This window comes from Ursus americanus, chromosome 19 (genome assembly GCF_024610735.1).
Source record: "Ursus americanus isolate L20-20 chromosome 19, mUrsAme1.1.p, whole genome shotgun sequence".
NCBI lineage: Eukaryota > Metazoa > Chordata > Mammalia > Carnivora > Ursidae > Ursus > Ursus americanus.
Genome location: NC_142145.1, coordinates 56,295,886 through 56,308,192, shown reverse-complemented (window position 1 = coordinate 56,308,192; position 12,307 = coordinate 56,295,886). Strand labels below are relative to the sequence as shown.

Genomic DNA, 12,307 nt, shown 5'->3' with positions numbered 1-12,307 from the left:
CTAAGTTCAGAGCTCCTGGCAATGGAATCTTCACCAGAAATCGCCTAATCAATGCTAGTTAAGCTGCCTGACAGACCCCTGCCAGCCCTGAAGTGAAGGTGACTTTGTAATAACTAACCTGCTCTCTTGCTAAGTCAGGCTGACTGACCCATGCATCGTTGCGAAGGGCACTCTGCCCTGTAAGCAGGACGTCGCTCACAGAAGCAGCCTCCGCGCCGATCCCAGTCAGCTGGGCCGCACGATCCTGTGCTTCCTCAGCAGGAAGCATCTACCTGGGGAAGGACGACAGCAAACCCTTGCAACCAGCCAGGGGCATCAAGTCCACCGAGGTGAGGAGCAGACAGCGAGCTAAAACCAAAGGTTAGTGACCTCCGGGACCTTAAAGAAGTATCCAACCAATCCCAGCCAGCCACAGGGTGCTACCTGCTTCGAAGAAGGAACATGTACAAATAAAACAAGACGCTGGGTTTTGTTTTGTTTTGTTTTTCCTCAAATGGCTGTTGAATTTATTTGCTTGATCAATAATGGTCCTGGCAAAAATTAGTTAACCAACGCTGAGACAACTGTAATGAAATACTAATTTTAAAAATCAATGACACCTTGATAGAAATTAGAGTTTACATAAACAAAAAAGAAACCTTAAATATTGCCAGCAAATACGAAATGAATGTAATATGACCGACAGGACAGCAAGAAGGCTTTTATACGTTTATATTTGACACCTGACCATATTTTCAGTCACCATAATATCTTCTCTCCAGATTTAAAAAAATAGTATGCTGATTTCTATAACAAAGCTTTTTTTTCATACAAAAATCAAACAATGGCCAACAAGTCACAACAGTGCAATAGGTAGAGAATAAAAAACCGCATCAAACAGGTGCTGAAAATAAATAGTAACTAGGAGAGGACAGAGCCCTCGTGGGGGGTTTGTTTCCATCACCTTGAGTGTGTGGGGTCTGTCTTCACAGCCACGAGAGCTGACCTACCTCATGGGTGCCACTGATTCCGGCAGAGCGTGACTGATAGAGGTGCCTGAGAGCTGACCTCCCAGATGCCTCAGTCACCAGAGAAGTTACGGAAGCAAGAAAACGGGGCCGGGGATCACAGCTATCATTTAAAGGAAAAGGTTTTTTTCTATTGCTCAATCTTTTCAATTGGGAGTCCATCAGGAGGTTCACGGAGATGATACGGGTCATTGAAAACTTGTTTAAGAGCATATATGGCTTATTCAGGCAAAGAGACTTTTACATTCTAGCCCAAGCAAGCAATCTCAGTCATTCTGTGTTTCGTGGCAAACCAGTCACACACTATTTCTGAGTTCAGAAACCCAGCCTGTGTGTGGCTGCCTTAGGCCAGGCAGCTACCTTCCACCAACCCAGTGAAAAGCATGTGCTCATCACCAGCAGCAAGGAGCCCGCAGGAGCGAGGGGGCTGCTGCGCTGCGCCACTGGGGGCCACGCGGGCCACACTGCCCCGGGCCAGTGGGCAGGCTCCGCTGGCAGCTCTGTCTGTGACTGGCTAGGCAATCCTGTGACTCAGGCTCATGCACTGTGGTTTAGGACCGTCAAAGGAGAGGGTGACGAGGGTGGGTAAAGGTAACCTCAGTAAGAGCCGTTCTGGCCAGTCAGGAAATATGAGGCAGCTCCCCATTATATAATCTGCACCAAAAAGGTGTAAAAGGCACAAGCAAGAGTGACTAGTAAGCAGAGATCCCGGAGGGTGAGACTGTGGGGCAATCCACAAGGCAGGAACAGTGTGTACCTTGTCTGGTTCCCCCCCCTTGAACGAGAGAAAGAGATCCTGATTCTGCTGTAATAAAAAAGCAAAGAAAGACAATTTTTGGTTTAAAAAGAAGCCACTCAAGGGTTAAAATAGTTTTAAGTTAACAAAGAAAATTAATCTTCAAATAAGCTGACGCTATCTGGAAAACTCATCTGTCCCCTACAAGCCCACGCTGCGTGCACTGCTTTGTCCTCCCGTGTAACCTGAGCCTGACGCGGAGAAGTCATACGTGTGAAAAGAAGGAAGAGTCTGAGGAGAAAAACATCTTTACAGAATGTACAGCAGAGAGTTGTGCACTCCGACTCTCGGGGTTACAGTAAGACGCACAGGTCTCGGCGGGTCTGGGGATTTCGTGACGCTCGGGCCGCTCAGATGGGCGTCTCCTTCCGGTCTCTGCTCGGTGACGGCTTGGCCTGCTCCTTGCCTGCCTTCGGCGGCTCCTTAGCCGCTTTCGTCTCCAGGGCGCTGTCTCTGGGCGGCTGCGCGGCGCCCCCACGCCGCTCGGGCTCGTCGTCGTCCTGCCCCTGCGGCTCGGGCTTGGCTCGCTGCAGCTGCAGCAGCCGGAGCTGCACCCGCAGTTCGATGATGGCCTCGCGCTCTTCGTGGATTGCTTGATTCAAATGATTGTTCTTTATCTTGGGGAAGACAAAGGAACAGTTGTCACTTAAGCAAGAAGGGCAAAAGGAGCGTGATTCAGGGACAGAGAACAGTTCGCAAGGGTACCCTACACGAGAATCTACTTGTTTCCTCAACTTCGTGGTCAAACGGGAGATGAGAACATGAATATGCAAATGAGACACGTAGACACCTTGGCCCAGAATGCACAAAATTCTGCTCATTACAGAAGAGTAAACACATCTGGAAAAGATAAATGCACCAACAGACAGCTTGCTTAATGACATTAAACATTTCAGTGTTTAAAACAGGTTTAATTTCTGTTTTGAACTGACTCCTGACCAGCCCGTAAGTAAGTGGAAGATAAAAGTGACTTGACCAGCAACCAGAAGGGGAAGTCAGAGCCAGGATAAAATCCCAGACTCGTCTCGAAAGTGGATGTCTTTGTCTTTTCTGAATGGCATTACTTAACATCTGAACTGTGCGACTTAGGGAAAGGAGAGAGCTATCAGTTCTCCATTACTGCACTCCTTCAGCAGAGCCAAGGTAAAGCAGAACAGAAGCTGATGCCAAACTCCGCTGACCTCCCAAAGCCGGGGCCAGCCGCTACAGGCACACCCCTCTGCTCTGCGGCAGCGCCCACACGCAGCCCGTGTCCCCCAGCCTCCCTTGCAGCTGTGGCCTGGCACCGCGCCTCTGCCAACGGTACGAGAAGAAGCGCTGGCTTCTACTTGTGCCACTTGCCCTTAGCCACCAGGTGTTCTTGGGAACCTTCTTTCCCCCTTCCTGCTAAGAGTGGGTAAGACCTAAGGGGCTACTCTGGACCCCAAGTGTTTTCCACTAGTGTGGAGGGTGGGAGACCTAGATGTCTACCAGGCGAGGCACAGAACTGTCTTGTTCAAACCATGGGAGTCTTCTCTTTGTTACAGCAGCTAAGCCTGTAACCTAAGTACTACAATTCTGGAATATGTTTTCCTACTTAGGATTTTCATATGATCTGTAAAATGTTAAGAAAGCAAAATAAAGTGGCAACATTGAGACCCTTCTAAAGAAGGGAAGCTACCCAGTGGCCCAGGTCCCAACCGCACACAACACAACACAACCCTGGCCGTGGCAAGTGTTCTGAGACTTGAGCCTCGGTGGGCAGCCCCTCTCAACTCTGTCCACAGAACTTGTTTGGCGTGGAATTCTAGTGTTCTATGCAGTGGGTGGCTCTGATTTGCCCCAGAAGCTGAATGCACCGGGACGAGAGAAACAAAGTTGTCCCACCATTCTTAGAATCTAAGAGGAAATGGCTTCTTTCTCTCAGGTAAAGAGAGAATTTTCCCTAAGGTAAAACATCCAGAGACAATGATTAATCTGGGGTAAGAAGGGAAATTCTGATCAGGACCATGTAAATCTCTTGCTTTCTTTTCACCATGCAGTTGCCTCCCAGATCCCTAGTGCCAAGTTTACTCACACTGGCTGCTTCAGGGGTTAAGAGACGAGAGAAAACTTTCTCCCCATTTTACCCACAGGTGAGTCAGGAGACTTTTCCTTCTTCCACCAGCATTTCTCTTTCTGTTCATCTCTGGGAAGTTAGCCCAGATCTTCCACAACTGTTCAAGAAAGGCTTCCCATAAGTGGGAGGGAAAGGTCATCACACCCAGGGATGCCCAGTGAGGTTACACCTGTGCTGTGTGCACGGCCAGGACCAGCTCAGGCCCTGCACACTCTGGTGAGATGTCCCCTAAACTCCTCTCTACTCAGCCTCCCCATTGTTTCCCAAGGAAAGGAAGACAACTTCTAACGGAAAGAGGTGGCCTCTACAAGTTTCTGGAAGCTGGTGCTTACTTCTAGCTCTTCATTCTGCCTCTGTAAGTCCTCCAGGATGATCTGAAGCTCCTCTTCATCCTCACTCTCACTCTCACTGTCAGAGGAGTACTCCTCGGTCTCACTGCGGACATGCTGCTGACGGCTGTGGGTGGGAGGCCAAGAGAAAAGGACCATTGAGCAGAGGAAGGAAGCAGAAGGAAGCAAAGGACCAGTGAGCTCCCTTCCCACCCTTCTTTTAGATTTCCCAGGTTTTCATGAATCTGCTTGATACAGCACCATTCTTAAGACTCAATCATGAAGAAAGTTAGGGGCGCCTGGGTGGCTCAGTCAGTTGAGCGTCCAACTCTTGGTTTCAGCTAAGGTCATGGTCTCAGGGTCACGGAATCAAGCCCTGGTTGGGCTTCACGTTCCGCAGGGAGTCTGCTTGAGATTCTCTCTCTCCCCCTCCCCGCCACCACCCCACCACCCCCAACTGTGTAAACTCTCTGTCAAATAAATAAATCTTAAAAACAAAGAAGAAACTTGAAAGATGACTGATTTGGATGCCCAGTTCTTTTGTATGGAAGTTTGAGAGCTGAAACAAGTTTGTGCTTATATTTAAGTGAACATACTTGAAAACTTAAAACCCTCTGCTTTCCTTTACCTCTGAATTTCAGCAATCTCAGCTCTGAGGCGTTCAATCTCTTCTTTTTCTGAGGCAATCTGTCGTCGTAGAAACTGCTCCATGGCTAGAAGCTCCTCCTGTTCAGTCAGGATCTCGTTCTCCTGAAATAATGATCACTGGTGAACACCTTGCAAGTATGAATCTAGGAAATGTCACTTTTCTGGGGCCTCCTATGTTCCCTTGAATTCTTTAGCCCCATATATACATAACACAAGTTATGGGAAAGCTTATACTGCAAAGCTTGTATCCTATTTCCTTAATGTCAAGAAAAAGCTCTCTGAGAAAAGGTAGACTAAGTTATTTGGGAGGAATGTCTAGATTTTTCTCAAGACATAAAATGCCACCTAGGAATCCCATGTCCTCGTTTTGCAAAGGCTCCCTACGAGGCAATCACACTGGGCACAAAGCCAAAGGTCAAGTGACTATGTCTGTTTTTGAGTCTCAGTCCCTCCTGAATGCCTTCCCACCACTCAGTAAAGGGAGTGTCTATTTCAGGGTCAAGATGGCCCCTGACAGTGCACTGGGAAAAGGACCCAGGAGATACACAGCTGATGTCAGTATCACCTTAAAGTAGATCTAGTAAAGGGAAGATGTTCCCGGAAGAAATCTTTTCTCCTCACCAAAAGCCACCAACCTCTTCAACCCATGTCCCCGGAGATGATAAACAGTAAATATTCTGCTTTCACAGAACATGCATTTCTAAAACTGAATCACCAGAGGGGGAGAAAAAACCCCTATCTGTCCAAGATCTACCTAACCCCTCCAAACTAGAGAAAAGAATCAAAGCAAGAGTTCCAGAGGTAGAAATGTATGGCTATGAAAACGAGGAGTTGGAGGCAAAGCTCTACAGCATTTCCTTCCCAATTCCTAGATATCCAGGGGATAAGCACCTGTGATCAAACCTGAAAGACACTGTAGTCAAGTTCTAGAGGGAACTACTCAAAGCCTCTGACAAGCGAGTGAGCTTGGAGATGGAATATGCAGGGTTCCTTTCCCACAGGTTTCTAAACACACGTTTTCCCTTTACCCCAGTACACCTAGTAAAGTTAATGTGCTGAGAAATATCAAATTGGAAAACTCTGAAATAAAGACATAATCTGGGACTTCATCTTGTCTTCAGGGGAAGAGCGATGTGTCCCTGGCAGGCAAAACACAGTCTTTCTCAAGTGACAGAAAAGGACTGGAACTTGTCCAGCTTTAGGTGTCCCATATCCATGAATTTCTGGGAGTACAGACGCTGCTGTGCCTAGAATTTCATTCATTTCTGGTTAAACTCTGGAAGATTCCAGAACAGAGTAAATTTGACTTAAGAAATTCAAGAGAGAACGAAAGGAGCTCATCTTCAGCTCTATGCCTAGAACAGTAGATACTCAAGGGCTATCTGTCAAATCAATGAATGAATAATAAAACAACTCCTCTCCAACAGCTTTCAACCACAAAGAATAAAATCAAAATATCTAAACAGATATTATCAGCAATAACAATCAAATAAAATCTGTACTGTTACATTTCAAGGATCCCAAACTTTGTGGTCAGGAAGAACATGTCTTAAAATATTTATTCAAGTCCAATCTCATTAATATGGAACAAGTACAACTAATCTGTAAGTTGGGGAAAACACCTATAATTCAGACCTGTGTGTGGATAAAATGAGATTAAGTAAAGCATCTAGAACAGTGTCTAGTAAGAAGTAATCAATAGAAGGTAGCTTCTTCCTCCAGCTGAAAGGAGATGTGGTTAGGTGTTAGGCAAACACCACAAAAAGGTAAGACCAAATATAACAGGCACGATCCCTCTAAGGCTGCCAAATCGTCTTCTAAGTTTCTTTAAAAGATTCACACCTCTGTAGTTGAGCTTCTTAAATTTAATATATGATGACCATTAGGAGTCTTACAACACACTCCTGAATAAGCAATGGGTCAAAAACTGACTCAAATCATCTAGAGATGAATCAAAGTGGAAACATATGTCACAAGTACGGGATGCAGCAAAGGCAGCTCAAAGAGGAAAGTTTCTGGTATAAATGGCTTCATTAAGAAAAAAGATCTGAAATAACCTATTCTACACGTCAAGGAACTAGAAAAAGAACAAACTAACCCTAAAGTTAGCAGAAGGGAGGAAATGATACAGATCAGAGCAGAAATAAATGAAATAGAGACTATAAAATCAATATAAAAGATCAGTAAAACTAAGAGTTGGTTTTTTGAAAAAAAAACATAATTGGCACACCTTAGCTAGACTGAGAGAGAGAACTCAAAACTATAAATGAAAGGGGAAACATTACAACTGATACCACAGAAATACAGAACATTAGAAGAGACTACTACAAGCATTATACACCAACAAAGTGGATAACCTAGAAGAAATGGATATGTTCTTGGGAACATATTACCTACCAAGACTGAATCATAAAGACTGAAAATCTGGAGAGCAGTACAAAGATTGAATCAGTAATTAAAAATCGCTTAACCAAGCAAAAACCAGGACCAGACGGCTTCACAAGCGAATTCTACCAAATATTTAAAGAAATAATGCCAAACCTTTTCAAACTCTTCCAAAAAAAAAAAACTTTAAAATGTTCCCAAACTTCCTTTCACAAGGCCAGCATTACCCTTGTCCCAGAGCCAAAGACATTACAAGAAAATTACAGGCTGATATCCCTGAGGAACACAGATGCAAAAATCCTCAACAGCATACCAGCAAACCAAATTCAACAATACATTAAAAAGATCACGTGGAAATTATCTCTGGAGTGCAAGGACAGTTCAACATATGCATCTCAATAAATGGGATACACCACATTGACAGAATGAAAGATAAAAATCTTATGATCATCTCAGATGAAAAAAGCATTTGACAAAATGCTTCCTTTCATGATAAAAAGTCTTAACAAAGTGGGTATAGAAGGGACACATATCAACATAATAAAGGCCACATATGGTAAGCCCATAGGTAACATCATACTCCACAGTTAAAGGTTAAAAGCATTTCCTCTAAGATCAGGAGCAAGACAATCATGCCCACTCTCACCACTTCTATTCACTAGTTAGTACTGGAAAGCCTAGCCAGAGTAATTAGACAAAGAAAAGAAATAAAATGTATCCAAACTGGAAAGAAATAAAATTGTCTCTGTTTGCAGACAATGTGATCTTATATACAGAAAACCCTAAAGACTCTACCAAAAGCAACAAAAAAAACAAAAGACCTGTTAAACCAATTCAGTAAAGTTGCAGAATATAAAATCAACATACAAAAATCAGTTGTATTTCTGTACCCTAGTGAACTATCTGAAAAAGAAATTAAGAAAATTCCATTTACAACAGCAACAAAAAATAAAATACTTAGATTAAATTTAACCAAGGAAGTAAAAGACCTATTCAAACTAAAACACTGATGAAAAAAACTGAAGACACAAATAAATGGAAAAATATCCCATGTTCATAGATCAGAAGAAATAATAGTTAAAATGTTCATACTACTCAAAGAGCTCTCAAGATTCAAATTTCCAATGGTGTTTTTCACAGAAATAGAAAAAATAATCCTAAAATGTATACAGAACCAAAACAGACTGTTAAGTTAAAGCGATCCTGAACAAAAGGAACAAAGTTGGAGGCATCACACTACCTGATTTCAAAGTATACTGATTTCAAAAGCTGTAATAAAACAGTATGGTACTGGCAGAAAAAGACAGAGACCAATAGAGTGGAACAGAGAGCCCAAAAATAAATCCACACATTTATGGCCAACTGATCTTTGCAAAGGTGCCAAGAACACATATAGGGAAAGGATCATCCATTCAAATAAATGGTGCAGGGAAACTGGTCTTCCATGTGCAAAAGAATAAAACTGGACCCTTACTCCATATATATAAATCAACTCAAATTAAAGATTTAAATATAAGATCTAAACCATGTAACTATTAGCAAGAAAACATAAGAAAAAGGTCCCTTGACACTGGTCTAGGCAGTGACTTTTTAGATATGACCCCCAAAGCAGGCAACTAAAGCAAAAAATAGACAAATGGGATGGCATCAAACTAAAAAGCTTCTGCACAGCAAAGGAAAAAGTCAACAGAGTGAAGAGACAACCTATGGAATGGGAGAAAATATTTGCAAACCATACATCAGATAAGAGGTAAATATCCAAAATTTCTAAGGAACGCAACCAATTCAACAGGTAGAAAACAACCAACCCAATTCAAAAATGGGCAAAGGACCTGAACAGGCATTTCTTAACAGAAGACCTACAAATGACCAAACATCACTTGTTATCAGGAAAATGCAAATCAAAACCACAATGAGATATTACTTTACAACTGTTAGGATGTCTATTATCAAAAAAAAAAAAAAAAAAGGATGTAGAGAAAATGGAATTCTTGTACACTGTTGGTGGGAATGTAAACTGAATACAGCCATTATGGAAAACAGAATGGAGGTTCCTCAAAAAACAAAAAATAGAACTACCCTATGATCCAGCAATTCCACCTTTGGGTTTATATCCAAAGGAAATGAAAAGGATACTGAAGAACTGCCATGTTTACTGCAGCATTATTCACAATAGTCAAAATATAAAAACAACCCAATGGTCAATGCGCAAATGGATAAAGAAGACGTGAGGTTTATAAACATATACACAGGAGTATCAGCCATAAGAAAGAAGGAAATCCTGCCATTTATGATAACATGGATAAACCTGGAGGACATTATGTATGCTAAGTGAAAAAAGCCAGAGAAAGGCAGACACTCACATATGATCTCACTTCTAGGTGGAATCTTTAAAAAAAAAAAAAAAAATTCACAGAGGTAGAGAGCAGAACAGTGGTTACCAGAGGCTGGGGGATGGGGAAAATGGGGAGATATTGGTCAAAAGATACAAAGTTGCAATTACAAAGAATGAGTAAGTCTACAGATCTAGACTATGACTATAGTTAATAATACTGTACTGAATACTGGAAATACACTAAAAGAATGGATTTCAGGTGCTCCCATCACAAAAGAAAAAGGTAACTAACTAGATGAGGAGATAATGTTAATTAGCTTTACTGTAGTAATCACTTCTCTATGTATAGGTCTATCAAATCATGTTGTATGTACACTTTAAATATGTACAATTTTTATTTTTTAAAAAGGATCTTGCAAAATAGAGGAAAAAAAGTTTAGCATACCTGAGCAAGGAGAATATTTATAACTTCTTCATTTTCATTCATTTCTTCTTTGGAAACATCCTCTTTTGAAAGACTGGCAATCTCTTGTGCAATCTTGGTTTCGCACTCCTGTCAAGCAAAATAAATGAAGAAGAACCCAGTCAGCCCAATTGTAACATATATTCAACAATTTCACACCATCACCATTTAGAAGTTTCCTTCTCATTTCCTAGAGTTGAAAAAGTCTCACATCGAGGTCTTTCGTCCATTTGGAGTTTATCTTTGTGTATGGTGTGAGAGAGTGGTCAAGGTTCATTCTTTTGCATGTAGCTGTCCAATTTTCCCAGCACCATTTATTGAAGAGACTGTCTTTTTTCCACCGGATGTTTTTTCCTGCTTTATCGAAGATTATTTGCCCAAAGAGCCGAGGGTCCATTTCTGGGTTCTCTATTCTGTTCCATTGGTCTATGTGTCTGTTTTTGTGCCAGTACCATGCTGTCTTTGTGATCACAGCTTTGTAGTATTGCTCGAAATCCGGCATTGTGATCCCCCAGCTTTGTTTTTCCTTTTCAACAGTTCCCAAAGGAAAAGATTTTTAAATGACTAAATAAGTGTCTTTTGAAGAGCATGTTTTAGCATGCTGATAAAATGTAATCTAACAAATTTTTCTTTGAGAGAGAGAGGGAGAGAAAGCGCGTATGGGCACAAGTGGGGTGGGGGGATGGGGCAGAGGGCGAGGGAGATGCAGACTCCCCGCTGAGCAGGGAGTCTGATGCGGGGCTCAATCCCAAGACCCCGGGATCATGACCTGAGCCAAAAGCAGACGCTTAACTGACTGAGCCACCCAGGCACCCTAACAAAATTTTCTTTTACAGTTCATGGGTACTGTGTCCTATTTAAGAAATCATTGCCTAAGCCAAAGTCAATAAGATCTTGTTTTCTCCTAGAAGTTATTATTATTTTTTTTTAGGTCTTAAAGTATGACTCATTGAGTTAATTCTTGTACATGCAGTGTGGAAAGAGTCAAGGTTTTGTTTTGGTTATTCTTTTTTGGCATACAGCTATCCAATTGTTCCAGCATCATTTACTGAAAAGTCTTCCCCAAAGGATTGTCTTATCATCTTTGTTGAAAATTAATTGTCCATATATGTGTGGGTCTACTTCTGGACTTCCTATTCTATATGTCTACTTTTATCCAGTATCTACTGTCTTGGTTACTGTAGCTTAACAGTCTTAAAATCAAGTAGTGTGAATCCCCCAATGTTTTTCTTTTTCCCCATTTAGATCATTTGTATTTCCACAGAAATTTTTGAGGAGCTTGTTAATTTCCACAAAAAACACCTGTTGAGATTTTGACTGCGATTGACTCCACAGATCTGAGAATACCTATCATCTTTAAAATATTAAGATACATCACTCTATTTATTTAGGTCTTTTTCTTTTTAGGTCCAGTATCCAACTGCTCATTGCTAGTATCAAGAAATACAACAGACTTCTGTGTATCTAATCTTGTATCCACCACGACCTTGCTAAACTCACTGATTAGTTTTTTTATAGATTCCTTAGGATTTTATATGTAGACAGTCATGTAGTCTATGTATAAAGATTTTCTTCTTTCCAGTCTATATACCTTTTTCTCTTGCTTTATTGTACTAGCTAGAATAAACCTCTAGTAAAATGTTGAACAGAGTGGTGAAAACAGATATCCCTGCCTTGTATACCCCATCTTAGGAGAAAGCATTCAGAGTTTCACCATCATGTACAATATTAGTCACAGATTTTTTTCACAGATGCTCTATATCAGGCTGAGAATGACGTTTGCTGAGAGCTTTTATCATGAATAAGTGTTGAATTCTGCTAAATGCTTTTCTGCATCTATTGATATGATCTTGTGGTTTTTTCTAACTTTTTAGTCTTGTTACTATAATGAATTACATTACTTCTATCTTTAAAAATAATTTATTCCTGGATGGCACGGGAGGAATAAAAAAAAATAAAAGTAATTTATTCCTCAAAGTTGAAATCAACTTGACAGAACCTTTTGAAAATTTATGAACGAATGAGCAGGTATAAAAAGAGCATAAAGAAAATTGATAAAGGTAACCTATCCCTTTCTATGATGACTCTGGTTTGCTCTGTCACAACTCTTTTATCCAAGAGAGAAGTAGAAGTAAGAATAATGAAAACCAGACATACATTATCCCTGTCATAGGTCAGAGACCCTCCATTTAAAGTCTGGTGGGCAATGCCACATGGTTAACAATTACAGCCATGAGGGCTGATCA

The 12,307-nt window shown here is 41.5% G+C and overlaps 1 protein-coding gene across 2 annotated transcripts in view; it reads right to left on the bottom strand.

The window, feature by feature from the left end:
• Positions 1-696: 696 nt before the first annotated feature.
• The window catches only part of RALBP1 (ralA binding protein 1), a 54,056-nt gene continuing 42,445 nt past the window's right edge, over positions 697-12,307 (bottom strand). For both annotated transcript variants that reach the window (XM_045793873.2, XM_045793872.2), the window contains exons 7-10: positions 10,044-10,151; positions 4,859-4,980; positions 4,234-4,357; positions 697-2,420 (exon numbers count right to left, since the gene is read on the bottom strand). In XM_045793873.2, coding sequence (XP_045649829.1) covers positions 2,154-2,420; positions 4,234-4,357; positions 4,859-4,980; positions 10,044-10,151 — 621 coding nt within the window. In that variant the 3' untranslated portion in view covers positions 697-2,153. The remainder of the gene's footprint in view (positions 2,421-4,233; positions 4,358-4,858; positions 4,981-10,043; positions 10,152-12,307) is intronic.